Raw genomic sequence first — 19,064 nt, 5'->3', positions numbered from 1 at the left:
GTTTTACAACATAGAAAGAGTTCCCAAAAAACCCCCCAACTCTTCTGAACAGTTCTTTAAAAAAAAAAAAGAACCATGTGAAGAACATTTTGAGAATCTGAAGAAGCCTTTTCCACTACAAAGAACATTTTGTGAAACGGAAAGGTTCTTCATGGAACCATAGATGGCAACAGAGAAACTTTATTTTTAAGAGCTCTTGCAGCAAGACAACGTCACATGACTAGTTCTGTCAATGAAATACAATGCACGTCAGAATAATCACTATAACAGTCTGATGACACAGAGCAGCAGGATGCGCATTCAGCCCAACAAAGCTTACCCTCAATGTGACATTAAAACCTGCTTACTGCAGCATAGAGAGCAAGGACTGTGGTCTGGAGGCAGGGTGTGGGCTCAAAGAGCAGAGTGGTCCTGACTTACGTCACAGAGACTATAATCACGCCTGAGCGGATACATGAGTCACTTCAGAATCCAGGGAGGAGAGTTCTGCATGGCCAAACATCAACTAAATGTGGGACAGACTTTGGCTGACCGATGTCTCATCGTCTGGGGCAAAACACAGTGGCATTTTTACAATGGAAATCTTTGGTGGTTGAAGAGATTGATGGGAAATGGTAGAAAAACAAGACTAACAACAGATACTTAAAGCAGATACCGTGGAAGTTACAATTCTAGACATTTTTATACTTATGTGACAAATTGCACTGGCTGATGTATGTTACACATGCTGTAGAATTACAAAGTTTTAGAGGCAGCAAGATTTTTCCCCCTCAAAATAAAACACTTTTCATCAGCAAGGACACACTAAACTCATTGTCATGTTAATTTATACCTTAAAGGGTTAGTTCACCCAAACATTTAAATTAGCGCATAAATTACTCACCCTCAAGTCATCCTAGGTGTATATGACTTTCTTCTTTCAGACGAATCCAGTCGGAGTTATATTAAAAATTGTCTTTGATCTTTCAAGCTGTTTAATGGCACTCAGCGGGTGTTGCAGTGCATCAGTCCAAAAGAAGTGAAATAAAAAGCGCCCATCCTTAATAAAAAGTGTCTCACACAGCTCCGGGGGGTGAACAAAGGCCTCCTGTAGCGAATCGATGCGTTTTTGTAAGAAAAATATCCATATTCAAAACGTAATAATCACTTTAATCTAGCTTGCGCTCACTGTTGTAAACAGAAGCAGTTCCGGGGAATGACGTATGAGGTCGGCTTTGCGCATGCGCCGCTCAGAAGTTACGAACGCGGAAGCGCAGGGGTGAGATCAAATCAAAACAATGGTCACTAATTAGAAGTACAAAACGAGGATTTGTAAAGAAGAATGTCGGAGGATTTCGATATAGGCCAAGAGGAGACTGGTTTTCCTTTGCTAAAGTAAGGAAACTTTGCTTCCTTTGCTCCTGTTAACAAACGTTGGTTTTCACGAGAATCACCGGCGCATGCGCAGCGCTGAACTCATACGTCATCAGCCTGGAACTGCTTCCGTGTACAACTGTTGGTGCAAGCTAGATTAAAGTAATTATTACGTTTTAAATATGGTTATTTTTCTTACAAAAACGCATCGATTCGCTACAGGAGGCCTTTGTTCACCCCCCCGAGCCGTGTGAGACACTTTTTTTTTATGGATGGGCGCTTTTTATTTCACTTCTTTTGGACTGATGCACTGCAACACCCGCAGAGTGCCATTAAACAGCTTGAAAGACCAAAGACAATTTTTAATATAACTCCGACTGGATTCGTCTGAAAGAAGAAAGACATATACACCTAGGATTACTTGAGAGTGAGTAATTTATGGGCTAATTTTCATTTTTGGGTGAACTAAGCCTTTAAGTTAAATTCCAACAACAAAGATATAGCTAATCCAAACATTCGAGAGTGCGACACACAAACAATACCGGACAAATGAAAGGTATAAGCAAAGAGGAACTTATGCTGCCTTCACGTGAAATCGGAAATTTCCTATTTCCCACTTATAAAGTCATAATTACGAGCTTGTAGCATTCAAATGCTTTGTTGTCGGAAAGAATAAAATGTAGCATCCCATTGGTTGACAATCACATAAACATTCACAGCGCTAGATATTCAGCTTAATGACGATTCTGGAATTTTGGTCAAATACATGTTTATTTCACTGTTTATAAAACATAAATGATTGTTCATATATAGCTTATAAATACACTACTTTAGCGATCACAAGACAAAGTGATGTAGTTGTTGTGGAAAAAACTAATAAAGAATAGCATTGACAGTGGCTGTGGTTGTCCCCTCCACCATGTTTAATGTTTATGGCCTGCCCACTCAGAAACTCTGGTATCAAAATGATCTCCGAGTTTCCCAGTAGTAATAAATATGACTTCAGAGGTGTTCACATCTAATTTCTGATTAGGAAACTCATATTTATGACAATTCTGACAGCATGTGAAGGCAGCATATATGCATAACAAACACAGTGGTACATATAATATACACAGTGATAACAAACCAGGTGATTAATGAGTGTTCATGGTAACGGATAGCTGGCAGCAAAAATAGAACAAAGGAAACAGGAAAGTGAAGAGAAAAAGTTCATGGCAATTAATCTAAAATGACAATATGACATACATTTATAATGTTACAAAGAAATATATTTCAGTTCTTTTGAACTTTCTATTTATCGAGGTTTCCTGAAAAAAAAAAAAACTTTTTCTACAAAAATATTAACCAGCAAATCTGTTGATTGATAATAAGAAATGTTTTTTTTTTTTTTTTTAAAGCACCAAATCAGTATGTTAGAATGATTTCTAAAGGATCATGTGATACTGAAGACTGGAGTAATGGCTGCCAAAAATTAATCTTTGACATCATGGGAATAAATTACATTTTAAATTATTTTAAAACAGAACATTATAACAGAACATACATTAAATATAGAAATAGTTATTTTACATTGTTATAATATCTCACAATATTACTGCTTTTACTGAATGGTAGAGCAAAATCCAAATGACTTGACTACAAAGAATCTAAACATTGTTAAAGGTTAACTTCCATTATTGATCCTTAAAGGAAAAAAATATGCCTTACAAACGCACTAATGATAACAGATGTTATTCTCTTGAAAATTATAGATATTTCCATTTTTCCATTCCAACATAGATTTGTTCAAATTCAAAATACAAGTAGTTACTCTGTTGTTGTACCCTGTGAGTCAGACTGTCTCACCCCAGCATAACCAGAGTCAACACAGAAAAGAAAGACTATTCATAAAACTGTAAACAAAGACTATATATATATATGAATACAGTCAGAGGAAAATATGTCTACAGTAATTTCATCCCAGTCACGAACTCCGTCACACTATAACACTGTCCTGTTTATTTGACCAAGTTCATGAGCTCTGTTCACATGCATACATTATACACTCACCATTTTATTAGGTAGGCCTACACCTGTTCAACCGGACATTAATAAAAAAATCTATCTAGCCAATCACATGGCAGCAACTTAATGCATTTAGGGATTTAGACATGATCAAGACAATCTGCCCAAGTTCAAACCGAGCATCAGAATGAGGAAGAAAGGTGATTTAAGTGACTTTGAAGTTTGAACGTGGCATGGTTGTTGGTGGCAGATGGGCTGATCGGAGTATTTCAGAAAGTCCTGATCTGTTGGGATTTTCATGCACAACCATCTCTAGGGTTTACAGAGAATGGCCCGAAAAAAAAGAAATTATTTAGAAAGTGGCAGTCTTGTTAATGCCAGAGGTCAAAGGAGAATGACCAGACTTTCAGCTGATACAAAGGCAACAGTAACTCAAATTACCACTTGTTACAATCAAGGTATGCAGGAGAGCATCTCTGAACACAAAACACATGATAGGCTACAGCAGCAGAAGACCACACCGGGTGCCACTCCTGTTAGATAAGAACAGGAAACTAAGGCTAAAGTTTGGCTCACAGGCTCACCAAAGATTGGAAAAAGTTTGCCTGGTAATTGATTATTTGAACAGTTTTAATTTTAAATGATTACAATACTGTTGGTACATCATTCTGAATACGAGTGAACTTGATTGTTATAGATATTAAGAAGATGATGACTGTGCCCTTCTTAATTAAAGAGTATAATGACAGAAAATACATAGTAAAGGATATGCAAGTAGAGATGTTATAGCAAAAGAAATCTCAGCAGATTTCAATGTTTTCTTATGAAAATCGACCTGTATTGATATCTTACAACGAAGTATAATTCTGGAGAATGAAAGATTACATTGATCATACCATATATTGAAACTAAACATTACAAACAACTATTTAGAATCTTCCCCTCCATTTGGCTTAAGTGTTGCTGTCCCTTAACTTGTATTACAGCATTACACTTATAAGGTTGCAGACCAGCCCAAAATACTGGTTTAATGCTAGCAAAAAAAAAAAAATTGATCTTTACATGGTATCAAAAATTCTGTTCTGCATATTTACTAAAGATGAGGTCTTTTTACACTGAAGATTTGTTGGAGTGTTAACTACAATCATTTTGTTGAACTTATTGTTGAATCAACTACAGATGGACCACAACCTTCAAACATCTGCAACAACATCTCTAACACCACACGTGGGCACAGAAACATACAGAATATTGTAACAAAGTGAACAGTTTAAATAGTTTCGAGTTATTAAAACACTTGTCATGGATCTATTTAAGCTCCAGTTTCTGGCTTGAAATTTTTAAGACTAACCTATTTCAAATCAATCTACAGAATATACAAGTCAAATGTTCAAAATGGCATTTCATGAGATATATATAAAAAAAGAGAGAAAAGAAAAAAATATGTATTCACAAAACCACAGTTTGACACCATGGCCACGACAGAAACGGTGTCTCCATCTTTGGAGGAGAAACAACCATAAAAGCAACTTGGCAGTAACAGCCTTTTCCTCATATATCCAGTAGAGGGCAGCACTTTTAAAGTTTACTTGATTTCTGTGCTGGCTCGTTATACCTCAACCTAAAGGAGAAGCTTTCACTCTTCAGAACAATCTGCATATTAATACATAGCTAAGTTGGAAATGTAAATACATTTTTACAGATGAGTCAGCTGAATTAACCCTGGTAGTCATAATTCTGATTCTTTGGATCAGCACCCTGTGAGATACTCTTCACCTTTAACACAACACCCTCAAAACACTCTTAAATCTAATGATGCACTCAACAAACACCCAGAGTAAACAGAATGAATATTCTGCAGCTTGCAAACACCCACTGATAAAAAGGTGAAGAACCCAATTTAAAACAATACTCTACAGCTATTGATGCACATCTGTGTGTGAGCCTGTGCAATAAAACCAGTTAAGGCTTTAATGTGTTCATCGTAGCTCTTTCTCTAAAAGAGAGCACATTAAAATGATTATCACACCAATAACAACACCCATAACGTGTGAGTAACAGATATGATACCCTGTTAGTCCCAATGGAGCGTCAACAGCCCCTACACTAAAATACAGTACACACAGGAAAAAAAGGTTGCAAGTCTACATGTCCCTGTCTATATGATGTGACATCTGAGATGTCATGAGATATAATATGTACTTGAAGTGGATATTTGCGTCATCATGATAAATTTACATAACCATATTGTTAAATAACAAGTTTGTTGTTATAGGTTTTAAAGTCAGTCTCTACAAGAAAGAGTTGCCACAGACATTGTTTTTTTTAAAGTCCAGGACAAGATGTAACCTCTGTTGTATAGTCATCGCCACATTTCGGTTTTCAATAAAAAAACAACAACTGTCCCTTAAAAATTTTTGGGGATAGTTCACCCAAAAATGAAAATTCTTGTAATCATTATTCACCCTCAAGTTGTTCCATAGCTGTACGAGCTTCCTCCTTCTGCTGAACACAAAAGAACATTGGTAACCAAACAGTTTTTTTTTCATACTATGGAAGCCAGTGGGATGTTGAGTTTGAGGGTGAGTAAATGATAACAGAATTTTCATTTTTAGGTGAACTATCCCTTTAAGTCAGAATTTTTTTTTCACAATAAGACCAAGATGTTTATTGCTTTCTTTATCTGTAACTCTGTGACTAAACATGGTCCACCACAGGCTCGCCTTCATTCCTTTCCTCTTCCCCCCACATCCCGAACCTCATATCCTCATCATCTATGGATCCTCCCTCTCCCAAACCAGCCATTCCCATTGCTTCATCCGCTCCAGGCTCACCCTGATGGGCACGGAGGTGTTTCCTCAGACTAGCTGGATCTTTAAAGCCTCTGTGGCAAAGTGGGCAGCAACATGGCCGCTCTCCTGTGTGTATGCGCTGGTGATGTTTCAGATGCTGCAGGCGGCTGAGCCTTTTCCCGCAGACGCTGCATACATATGGTTTTTCACCGGTGTGTGTGCGGCGGTGCTTCCGCAGGCCATCGAGATGACGAAACTGCGTTCCGCAATCGGAGCAGGAATATGGTTTCTCACCCGTGTGGATACGGAGGTGAGTCTTAAGAGCCCCAGACTCGCGGAAACGGCGGCCACAGACAGTGCACGGATACGGTTTCTCTCCCGTATGGATCCTCAGGTGCTTTTTCAGGCTAGAGATCAGACGGAAGGTCTTGCCGCACTCCAGACACAAGTGAGGACGTTCCCCAGGTGCCTCTCCCATCAGCTCAGAGATGGAGCGCCGAATGGGCTCTTCTGGCGATGAGCCGCCCACCCCTGGGCTCCTGCTTGTGGTCATACCCAAACCAGGAGCATCCCTCTGGGCAGACCTAAGTCCGGAGGTTCCTTGTGATGGTGAACTACTGGAGGAGGGTCCATCGTGAGGCCTGGAGGGGGGCGGTGGTGTAGGCTTGGATTGGTGATGGTGTGAACGGGGGCCTCCTTCTTCCTCGACCACGTGGACATATGCCAGATCACACACACTCTGTGCCGAATGCTCAGCCTCTGTGGGCGCCTCTCTTCCATGCACACACACCTGTCCAGAGGCAGGAACCTGCTCTTCTTTAACAGAGAAGCTAGTGTGTGAGGGAGGGTTTTGGGGTCTGGCGTGTGCGAGTCTTCTGCTGTCATCCACCATCTCACCTGTGACACATCACACATTTATACACAGGTAGAAAAGGTCTATGACAATTGTCAACTTTGGCATGACAACTTCACAATTTGTAAAACTGTTTTCTCACTGTACTTCATAAGAATATTTGATACCTTGTATATAATGTGATATCTGTAATTTTCACAGACAAACTGATTGTAATGCTAAACGCCAGACAGTTCATCTTTATTATAGGTATTTACAGCTGCAAACTACCAGTTATCAAACTGTTAAACAGTCAACCAAAAGCTGTCTTCTCCAAAATGTTCAGTTAAGAATAGCAGATGTTGTGTGCATTAAAGGTAGACATTTTTTCAATATCTTAACAGTAAACAACAGCAATAAAATGGATTATCGGTTCTTCAGATTGTCTCAAAGCATTTATGAATACCAGTGAAGAGCTGATAACCTTATTACTTTTAACTGTTTTTATTTTAAAATATTCATGCTAAAATATTCAAAATATTCATAGATAGGCTATTATGTCAAAAAACTGAGAAATATTGATATGGTTATCAGACACACAAGCATAAAAATAATCAGAATAACTTGTAAAACATGAATAACTGTCAATCTCTAAACTAGAGAAACAAGAATACACCAATATTAAACTTTTTCAGGTTATGATTGATAATCAATTACCGGTAATAGATGATATTAAAAGTACTATAGTATTATAAAAAAAACTATTTATAATATTTAATATTACAATATAAAATCAAATCATTTGAAATGCTACAATTTAGGCAGTGAAATACATAATTGAAAAAATGTCATTTTGAGATTTATTGTTAATATTAAATTTATAGTTTATAGAATTATAGATTATTAATATTAGTTATATAAAATGTAAAGAGAGAGAAAGATGTGAATGCACATTTAAATAACGGCAGATAATTAAATGTAAAAACCTACTATATCGGCATATAACCAATATGGGACCGATATATGCATCTCATCTCTATTCTAAACCACTCAGTGTTGTTGCCACACTGTCTAATGCCTGAATGCTTCTGTGTTAGCGCATCAACAATTCATATTGCATGTAATACACTGTGTTGTCTTACCAGGTCGGTTCATATCTGAACAGATGTTAGAGGAATGGACGTTTATAGGGTCATAAAAACTGTTCGTCACCGTCCCATCCGCCTGAATGGAGAGGTGGCAGCTCTTGAAGTCCTCCCTGGAGTCAAAGCCGTGTATGGCATCACCCAGAGCGCCACTCAACTCGGGTTCAGCTCCAGTAAAGCAGCGCGGATCCGGCTCGGGAGCGCTCCGATGCGTCAAGCGGCTCGAGTTTACGGGTCCAGCCGTGGCGTAGACGTGAGGACCCGGCATGGGCGGGTTCCCAAAGGGACCCTGAAGCTGGTCGATTAATTTCTGTGCGCTACACAGACACTCATGTAACGTCTTGAGCTCTCTCTCCGAGACTTCGAGTCGAACCTTCAGCTTCTCGTTCTCTTGCTCCTTGGTCAGCAGCTCCCGCTGGGTTTCGGACAGCACCGCCACGATCTCGCCCAGAAGGGTGTCCACCGCCGCGGACAGAGTGGACCGGATGGTCGGTCCGAGGCGCGTTCTGAGTGTGGAGATGGACAGGTTTTTGTCCCGGACTGTGTTTTGCATGCACTCATCCTTCTCTCCCTTATGGGATGAGTTGATTATAGTTAGTTTACGGTGAGAAGCACTCGCTGATGAGCTGTTTGTTGCTGTTGGTACTGACACTGGGTTGATTCTGCCCGGCCCGTTTTCACCGTTGTTGCGCTTCGAGTTCATAGTGAATTCTTCTGCTGTGCATACAAACGAAGAGGAAACCTATATTATTAGTTATTGCTGTGATATATTAATGTTATATAAAAGGAAACGGTCATCTTCTGGAGTCTCGCTGCGACAGTATTTCCTAATCACTGAGAAATGAAAAACTAGAGTCGAGCCAGATGAGCTAACGTTACTATAGCATTGCCATTAGCAAACTAGCCCACACTTTCCTCTTGCAAATGGAGCTTTTCGCTGACTTGGTTTTGGTGAAAGCTCGATAAATAACCACCCTTAATGCTCACGACGATACTATTGTTAATCTGCATTAATGTATTAATTCGCTTTTTCGCTACGCGCCAGAGCCTTCATCCCACAGTACAAACGCTGGGGTCAATCCTGACTTTTGATTGGTTAAAAATGTGGTCGCTGCTTAATGACATACTCTCGCGTAAACAAACGCGCATATAAATGACGATTTTCAGAACGAAAAGTGGATTAACGTTCATTATTAGTGTTTAGTTATTGGTCATGTCGTACACAAAATTCTAGTTTACACATCAAACATTAGCTGATGCAAAATAATGTATTTAACAATTGATTAAATATCAACTGTAATAAACCATTAAAATTAAATATGAAAGTCAAGCTTGCCAAGATTTACTTTGATGTTGGTTTAACGTGAAATTTAAATTAGCTATAAAACCTTTAAGTTTAAAGGTTTTTTATGTCTTACAGACAAAAATAATAGATAGACAAAATACATTGACCAGTGGTTCTCCACCCCCCTTTAGGTGGCCTCAGCAAACTTCCAGGCGGGCCCTAATAAATCTTAAAATAAATTGAGTTATATTAACATAATCTTAATTAAAATGTTAAAAAAAAAAATGTAAAGATGTACAACATTAAAATAACATATTATGTTTTTTGTTTTTTATTACAACAGAAGTACTAGAGAATATCCGCTTAGATAGAAGAGTTTTCGAATATTGTCTTGGACAAAAGGAGCACCTTGGAGTCAAAAGGTTGAAAACCACTGCTCTGCACCACCATCTTTTTTAGATATAATAATTTATGCTGCAAAGCGACTGGTTCATATAAAAGATTGTGCAATTAATTAAAATTAAGATGTGTCCGGGAGAAATCTGGGCTTTAATGGGTTATGTCTGAGGTATAAGTAGTAGGCCTAGTTAACATAGTTAGGCCTATTACTCTTTAGTTCCAGCTTTATATGAGACACTCTGTAGCCAGAATGGTTTTGACTATACAAAAGAGGGAATTATGAGTATAGGCTGTTTTGTTTCAGGTGTAAATATTGTAGTTTTTGTGTAAAATTCTCATACATCTCTAACTTGTCATTCAAAATCATGTCTGTGGAAGTATTAAACATGACTGTGTGTTACATTAACCCTTTAGTTTCTTGAATAATTATTTGAAAAAGTAAAAAGAAATATATTGCATTGTATAACTGTATTCCACAGTATTGCATATCTACATAAAGATTTCCCCCGTCCCTTGATGTAACTTTTACACTTCTTTCCCCCGTCCCTTAATGTAACGTTTACACTTCCTGTGATGCAACAGTGTGTTGCTATTGAGATTTGTTGTGTTATTGGTCATGTTGCGCTTGTTGTGCAGCGGCACCTGGTGGCAGATCTTAGTATATCAGGAATCAGAAATAATAATCACATTTGGGTTGAACAAAACATATGCCTCAGTATATGTGCCAGTTTAAACACAAAAAGCCAAAAAGCTCTAAGTTTCATTTTAGATCTCACCAGTGGACACCAACCAATAATTAGAAGCTCTGAATATGGTTTGGTGAATTACAAAATGATATATACAACACAAATATTAATATTAATATAATGCAATAAATAATAACAAATTAATATTTTTTTTACAAAAATTAGGAATATGTCCAAAGTGTGTGTCTAGTGTTGTTTTTGCCATGATAAAATAGACAAGGGCCTTCTCTGAAGTGTTTCCACAAAGTGTGTCTCTTCAGTGGAACTAAAGCAGGGAAAACAGTCACAGACCTTTTTTTCCTCCTTGACCAACTTTATAGTTGTTACATAAATTTGGTCAAGTAGCTTTATACTGTCATCCCAAACTCATCCATGAGAGAGGATAATGGTAAACCGTGATTCATTATTCCAGAGTTCAGTGGTGTTTAGCTTTACACCATCCAGCACATACTTGGCATTGCCTCAGTTATCTGGTGTGACTGCAGCACACACCCATGGAAACCCATTTTATGAAGCTCCCTATGAATACTTCTTGTTCAGATTCGCCTTTTACAGGGGCAGATTTGAACTTCAGTTTTAAAAGAGGGATCTGGTAATGCCTCAGGGGCGACATGTGTCAGCACTCCTTTTCTTTGGGATTGTGTGGCCCACTTCCTGGCTCAGCAGCACTTAGTTTAGAATGATGTATTAAAATTTGTGACTGATACTACAGAAAAAAGACACAGAAGACACACTTTTAGGAGTTTTTAACAGTGTTTGAATCAGTCTCTACTGTACCAGAACAGCTTTATACATGTCTGTTTCGAGCTTATTTGCTCCGACTCTGTACAGATTTCTTCATATTTATTTATTTTAAAATAAATGAAAAATGCGAATTGAAAGGATAAAGATCATATCCCAATCAGCTTGTGGGGGAAGGTGTGATAATGAAACGTTCAGGAATGCAGAATATATTGTGTATTTTTATTGCACAGAGAACGAACTGTACAGAGAACAAACTTTAAAAAAAAAAAGAAAGAAAGAAAACATAACAACAAACAAAGTTAATAAAGAACAGCAAGGAAATCAATTCTGAAAAGAAATGGTTCGGTTTTGTCGCCACCTGGCGTAACGATGTAACCTGACGTAACCTCGCTTAAAAATACTTTTTAATGTACGTTTTAATGTACGTTTTAATGAACGAAAACATTGTAAAATCTATGCGGTTTCCTTAAGCCACACGCACCACAATAAAGAATGGAACTTACCAGTAACAGCGAACTGAATACGTCACGCTAGACCTTATTTATTCCTGCCTGCTGTGGTAATTCTGTCATAAATTATAGTTATTTTCCAGCTTTCTAAAATACAGGGTATTACAGAGACAGCAGATAATGTGAAGCACCATTAAAGGGCTGACTGGGTCAGTTTGTTCTTCTGGATAGAAGTGTTCTATCCAGAGACAGTTTACCAGTGTTTGTTTGTACCTTTACTGATATGGTTTTGCTGCCCCTTTTGAGTTGATGGTAGATTTGCACTCTTATACACTCAAGGGAGTTGGTGGCTTGGTGCCGCTACTTGATATAATTGCTGGTGATTTTGCGGTAAATGACAAATTTGAAATATCCCAGGAATCCCTAACAAGAGTCTGGAGGTACCAAGCCACCACCTAATTTTAAGGAACTGATTTTGTACAGAAGCAGGAACTCCATTGTGTCATTATCTTTTTTTTGAAAGTTCTAAAAATAAAATCATTAATTTTAAATACCCGCTAATCCTGACACATAATGTACCACATAATGAAAAAAAATATTCCTCTCTTGTTACAGTACTTTTCTGGGGGAAAAAAGTCCTTCTATGGATGTGACATTTTACAGTTTAGTACAGCTGAGTTTACACTATGGTTGTAATAATTTTGCATAATATTTTGCTCCAAAAGTACATTCTAAGTACATTCTCTTTTAAGGTTTTTTACACAAAGTAACAGTTCTATTTAGAGCCATGTCATGCTGTAAACTCTTTTATGCACAATTGATTCTTTTGTGTTAGGGTTCTTTATTCTTGCTGTTTTAAAAAAAAAATTTAACTGTCAAAGCCACCTTATTACAGTTCTATTCAGAAACATATAATCCTAAAGAACTCTTTTAGGCTGAAATGTTTCTTTCGTGTTAGAGCTTAGGGTTCTTTATTCCCACCTTTTTGTTTTTCAAATCTATAACTCTCAAATCCACCTTATTACAGAGTTTGTGCAGCTCAACCATCCAACTACACAAACTGTCAACCGACTCTCAACAGGTTTTTTTTACATTTATGTTTTAACTCTTTATGTTTAGTTTGTAACAGTACACGTAAGTGCAACCAGCTTTGTTCAGTAGAGGTTACTTAGCTCCTCTTCTTCACTCCTCTTCTTCACTCCTCTTCTCGGACCGAATGCAATAATTGAATTTATTCTATGGTCCTGAGCCTTCCACAGAAGATATATATTTAGATAACATTATTATTTATTGCTATCAGGATGTGATATTTTGTGAGACTTTCAACCAGTATAACAAAAAATATTTCTGGGGGGGAAAAAATGGCTCCCCTACCTCAAATGGTTTTGTTCCTATTTAAAGGACAGAAGTTTTTGAGCCCAATTCTTCTGTTTGTGTTTCTGGGGTTCTTCAAGAATCAGGTGGAACTAAAAACAGTTTAGTGTTACACCAGTGCTGGCCTCTTTGGCCTCAGTTAGTTATAGGGTGCAAGGTTTTCTTTTTTCTTTTTTTCATAGCCTAGCTCCTTAATATATTTCAGACGTTCTTCTGATTTATCAGACATAAAGGCTGCTTAGGGCATCCTAAGATTGTTGCTAACTGTCCCTAAATCTTGCCTCAAGTCTAAAGGAGATTGTGCCTTCTTTGTTGTTGCTCCTTGTTTTTGGGTGAATCTGCCCCTTGAGAATAGAATTTGTACACTTGGTCTTAAATCATGTCTTAACTTAAATCATGTCATTTACTTGCTCTAGCATATGGAGGAGCTTAGGGTCTAGATGTTTTGTTTTGTTGTTATTTGAAGTATTTAATGTTGTTTGTTTGGTTTAATGATACATGGTGCCAGGTTTGATGCCAGGACCTTTTAAAAAAAGTGTGTGTGTGTGTGTGTGTGTGTGTTTGGGTTTGCTTTGTTTGCACAATCCGTTTCCAATAAGCAGCTTTTTAATAAGCAGCTTTCATTGACAGCTATTTAACATTTTCCATATATTATGACTGCAGAAATGTTATTGCAAGCAACATATTAACAATGTTTCACTATATTATAGTAGATGCTTTACCAGAGCTTGATTCTTGTTTAGATGGCTCTTAAAAGTGTGAAATGGAGATATTTTCCTCGCCTGTGACGTCACAGTTCAGGATAGTTGCTAAGGGTTTGGGTTTGGACAGTGTGTGTTCTTGTGCGGTCAACAGTCAATCTGTGTTGTCATGACATCCTTTCCCTGTGGCTGTAGAGTGAATAGTCACATGCCATTTATGGTTCAGGTGACTGTCTCTAAAAAAAATCAGTAAAGTACATATAATATGTTTTTAGCATATATAATAATATAATATAATGATTTAAGATGTTAGATTTCAGTGTAGATTTTTGTATATGGTAATCACATGATATAAGAATATATTCAGTACACAGTTTCGACACATCTGTGATTTGGGTACATGTGATATTGTATGGGAATACTGTATATATTTTATTTGATCAGGAACTAAAACGTCCAAAAAAAACCACAAAAATCTTTTATTTAGTAAGATTTACACAGATTTTCTTAGCAAACTCCTTCTTACCAAAGTGACCTAAAATGTGTACAAATAATTTGATCCGATCCAGGCCTAAATCTAAATGCGAAAAACTGTGACTCAGCCTTTTTCTTTGAAAACACATACAGGAGGAAGAAACAGACATACACAAGTTTAAAATGTGTTTGTGATCAGGAAGTGGGCTCGAAACGGTGCCCATAATTGGAGTCAGCACACCAGCAGTATACAATTTGTTTCTGTCCTAAATCACATTGGTAGACACTGACGAGCAAATGAGAAGAATATGCTGAGTCATTCGTCCACTTTCTCTGCGTCCCTCTTTCTGTTCATGCTCATTGAGTCATTCATACACTGTTTCCAGCACACTCACAGCGAGCGATCAGTCCACAGTCATTCATTTACTCCCATCATTCATACCGAGATGAAGTAAAAGTGCATTTTTTTGGCAACATACACACGCAGACGTTACAGAACTCCCTCGGTCTCGGTCCGCGTGGTGAATTTCTGCCGTGATTTGTGTCTCCACAGCAGCAGAGCCAGAATCAGCAGCAGTATGAGTCCCACCACACCCCCAATAATGCCCAGCTTCAGCGCAAGTCCAGAGTCTGTATTTTGGGGTTCAAATGTGGCACAAGACTGATCATCCTCTGCACTGACGCCGCCTTTATTCACCGCTTCTACACATATGTGCGTACCAGCTTCAACATCCTCCAATACTGCTGCCCTCTTTTTCTCCTCCACCTCTATCTTCTTATCCTTCACTTTGCCATTCCCTCTCACCAAGACATTGTAGTGGGTGACAATGGAGGTGGGAGCACACCAGTGCAGCACAACCCCTTTGCCATCCTGTTGAGTCAGATACAAGTGGCGTGGTGGACTCGGGCGAGTGAAACCTTTGCTCAACCCCGGGCAGAGGCAGCCTGTGGCTTCTGCAAGCTCCAGGCAGGTGTGCTGCTGCTCCACACACATATCATAATTGCACGGATTGCGATCTGGGTGTTCAGAGTGAGTAGAGGATGTGCTGGGAGGCTCAGTGGTGACGTCCTCATATTCATTGTAGTAATCGCTCCCTCCAGAAGGGTGGAAACGGTGTTGAGTGGCATTCTGAGATGATGAAGATGATGACGACACAAAAGAGAGGTCCAGAAAGTTGATGCTGAGCAGAAGGATGACAGGACGTCCACACCCCAACATGACTTCTGTTAAAAAAAAAAAAAAAATCAGTCACTAATGCCAAGTTCACACTCGATCGGCTGTGATCGGGGGGAAATCAACGGGTGATCAGCGCTCAGCAATCTTTGTGTGAACTACTCAACGTTGCATCAAAGAGGCTGGTGTTGCGACAAGCTACAGCCAATGAGAGAGCATGGCATGGGTTGAGGTCACTGAAAGAAAAACAGCAGCAGCAACATTCTTTCTTTAAGAAAAGTGTGGAAACAAGAAATGGAGCAAAAGTTTTTAGAACAGATCATCACGTAAACAGCTTGCAGTGCTAATTTCTTTCCATTTTCAAATCCTGTTTCATGTGTTGTTTTGTGTCATTCCTGTTCCACTTCTCATGTGTTTTCGTGACAAAACTGGTTTGGGGACTGGATAGAGTCATTGGGTGACAGAGTTGTTGTGATCTCGTGTAGTGTGCGACCTTTCATTATTAACCATTCTTGACTTATAAGTGTACCGTAAAATATTTACATAAACATTTTATGAATATGCTAGAAGTTTTGAATAAAATTGAGCTTAATCTGTTAACACTTTTAAAAATGTTAAAGATTGAAACACTGTATTTCAAACTTATTAGCTGATTTAGGTCATTACATTGACATCTATGCATTTAGCACACAATTTGATACAAAACAAGTCTAATTACGGTAACTCAGTAATTTTATTTACAATGTTTTGTCAGGCAACATAACAAGAACTTCATAACATCTAAATGAAGTAAAAATTAAAATGAAAAATATGTATTTGGTTACACCAACAACATTCATTTTAAAGATTCAAACCAAGCAGAAATTAATCCTGCCTCAGTGTAACAGTAACAGCAATTGCCTGTTACCACTTTTTAAGGTGCTATATTAGCATTTTAGGTCAAGGCTTTTGTTCTATCAGCAAAGATTGCACTTCAAATTACCCTACAGATACAGGCAGTTTGAATCATTGATAGCTGCACATTCTGTTACAGCAACACAGTGTCTACACATGTCAACCTGACTATATTAGGCTGCATCAAGTACTTTTAGAGATCAAGCAGAATTTCCTGAATTGAAAAAAACAGAAAGAATAATCACCACTGAACTGGCTATGCAATGAATGCTGAGTAAACAGCCAGTGGAGCTTCAGAACCTGCTTTCTCAAGTGACATTCTAGAGCTTCAGTGCAGATTATCTCAAAAAAACAAAACAATTTACATTTAGCAGAGTGAATACAGACAATCCAGCAGTTCCAAATGACTCCATTGCAAAACACACCAGTTAGCAAACTTCTACACATATGTGAGTGAGTGTGTGTCAGCTGCCCTTGGTTAAAATATCGATTAACATTCTTTGCCATGGATAAACATGGATTTAAAACCAGTCAGAGCACATAAAAACACTCTAATGTCACTGGTATGAGTTTTGGAGAGAAAAACACTACAGACATGTGATAAAGGAATGCAGGGTTTCAGGGTATTTTGATAAGTAAGTAAAAGGCTTTTGTATTGAGCCTGTCTGTTGTTTGCTGTCTCTCAGCTATTTTGTGACAAAACTAAAGTTGTAAGGTTAGCGTATTTAATAAAGAACTCAAACAAAGATATGAATAAAAACCAAAAACTTTAATTTCTTACCTATTTTCTCGGTAGTCCAAGAAACATTATCTTACGATCTTAAAACCTGACAGTATTTTTCTGGTATCCTCTTTCCTTTGCTCTCATTCCCTTGCTCTCTCTAACTCCCCAACAATCACCTCCTTTTTCTTCCTAACCCCATCCCCCTCTCACCCTCTTTCTCTCATCGCTCCACCTTTTCTCATTTAGTAGGCTTTCTGACCAAGAGCATGTGTGAGGAGTATGTGCACATGCATGCCACTAATGAATCACAGCGATTACAGCTACATATGCAGGTCAGAAACCTGACGCGACACACACATGCACACACTCATTCAGTGCTTCTGAGATAATGTTGAGCAACGGCTACATTTGAACTCTCTGACTTCCATTAATGCAAAGAGATAGTATTTCATGCACAACTGCACTTCAATTTATCTGCTGGAAACACATTCTTATGGTCCTATGGCAGCAGAAAACATGTTTTAGGTAAACACTGAACACAGCACAGTCGTATAGTCTTCCTGTGGCATGCTGGTTTGATAGCAAACAAGAGGGTCTTTATTTCATGAAGACTGCTTAACAGCATATGAATCAGGCTTCAGTGAAAAGCTTCATATGATATTCGAATGAAAATCTAACTAGAATTGTGTATTTGGTGTTCCACTAAAAAGATTTACTGTATCCCGGAAACAGGTGTGTGTTTGTGTGTGTTTATGACAGAGATTGGTTTTGTTGCAGCTGCTCTGGCCGCAGAGGGAAGTCTGTTTTTTTCCATACTCTGAATGACATAAAGAGTCAAATTTCACATCATTCATAAATTTACGCACAATCGCACACTTCCGTGCACCCGCCTTAACACTTACACACGTAGGAAAGCTGTCATACAGCACTGTGGTCAAGGTTATTTCATCATAATATACTTTTTTGTTGAGTCATAGTCTCAATTGTGAAAAAGTTTCAGCAGAAAGACTGACTTCAGACAGACAGTCCTTAAAATACAGTGATGACAGGTTCACCATCAACACACACACACACAAAATAAAAACTGTTAAATGCTATTCAAAGTAAAAAAAATGTATGTTACCGACATTTGTAAACAAGTATACAAAAAAGGTTATTATTTTTAATAACTTTTTTGTTGAGTCATAGTCTCAATTGTGAAAAAGTTTCAGCAGAAAGACTGACTTCAGACAGACAGTCCTTAAAATACAGTGATGCAGGTTCACCATCAACACACACACACACAAAATAAAAACTGTTAAATGCTATTCAAAATTTAAAAATTGTATGTTACCGACATTTGTAAACAAGTATACAAAAAAGGTTATTATTTTTAATAATAAAAAGCAAAAGTAAAGTAAGTAAAATAAGAGTCAGGGAAAAGGTAAAGACGGTTTTAATATGACCTTCATAAGTTAGTTAATAGTTCACATGATAGTTTTATTAAACCTCTAGGACATAAAAGTGCCTGAATTTAAAGAAACATGTCAATTCCTATGTAATTTACTTGTACATATGACAATATTTCATATTTAATGGAGTATTAACGGGCCATGCTGTCTTGATCATTTTCCTCTGAGTTTTTGTAGCTCCAGAGGAAGAGTGTTTAGAAACACCGGACAGATGAAACATTGACACACACAATCCCCGGTGGAGTTTTGAGGTATTAAATGTAGTGACATATTTACATTACAAATCCATTTGTATTCTTTTAGGGAGGATTTTCCTCCAAGGGTTAAACTACAGTTAGGAAACGGAGAGATCTCTTGTTATCCATGACTACTCTTGATCACAGGAAGTATGAAGTACAACCTAAAAACCTCTGATGGTGTAACAGTGTTTTATTACAAAGCCTTCCTGCTGTTTGAGAATGAGGGAGGCTAGGGTCTCAAATCAAGCTCTAAATTCCTCTTTAACTTAGTTATAGAAATA

The 19,064-nt window shown here is 37.9% G+C and overlaps 2 protein-coding genes across 3 annotated transcripts; both read right to left on the bottom strand.

Moving 5' to 3' along the window:
- Window positions 1-5,992: 5,992 nt before the first annotated feature.
- On the bottom strand, window positions 5,993-9,204 carry LOC107746433 (B-cell CLL/lymphoma 6 member B protein-like). The gene is made up of 2 exons (XM_016560656.1): window positions 8,127-9,204; window positions 5,993-7,049 (listed from the first exon to the last, which is right to left on the bottom strand). Exons 1-2 carry the CDS (start codon window positions 8,830-8,832, stop codon window positions 6,058-6,060), a joined length of 1,698 nt encoding a protein of 565 aa, XP_016416142.1. The 5' UTR covers window positions 8,833-9,204; the 3' UTR covers window positions 5,993-6,057.
- Window positions 9,205-14,245: 5,041 nt separating this feature from the next.
- On the bottom strand, window positions 14,246-17,272 carry LOC107746432 (leucine-rich repeat neuronal protein 4). Of its 2 annotated transcripts, none has more exons than XM_016560655.1 (2): window positions 17,151-17,272; window positions 14,246-15,528 (listed from the first exon to the last, which is right to left on the bottom strand). In XM_016560655.1, the coding sequence occupies exon 2, from the start codon at window positions 15,518-15,520 to the stop codon at window positions 14,792-14,794; it is 729 nt and encodes a 242-aa protein (XP_016416141.1). In that variant the 5' UTR covers window positions 15,521-15,528; window positions 17,151-17,272; the 3' UTR covers window positions 14,246-14,791. The 2 variants fall into 2 exon arrangements, with proteins under 2 accessions (XP_016416141.1, XP_016416140.1); XM_016560654.1 differs by having other exon boundaries at window positions 14,246-15,525.
- Window positions 17,273-19,064: the final 1,792 nt, after the last annotated feature.

Source organism: Sinocyclocheilus rhinocerous, unplaced genomic scaffold, assembly GCF_001515625.1.
Source record: "Sinocyclocheilus rhinocerous isolate Xijiao unplaced genomic scaffold, SAMN03320098_v1.1 scaffold77, whole genome shotgun sequence".
NCBI lineage: Eukaryota > Metazoa > Chordata > Actinopteri > Cypriniformes > Cyprinidae > Sinocyclocheilus > Sinocyclocheilus rhinocerous.
This window is presented reverse-complemented; position numbering and strand designations above follow the sequence as displayed.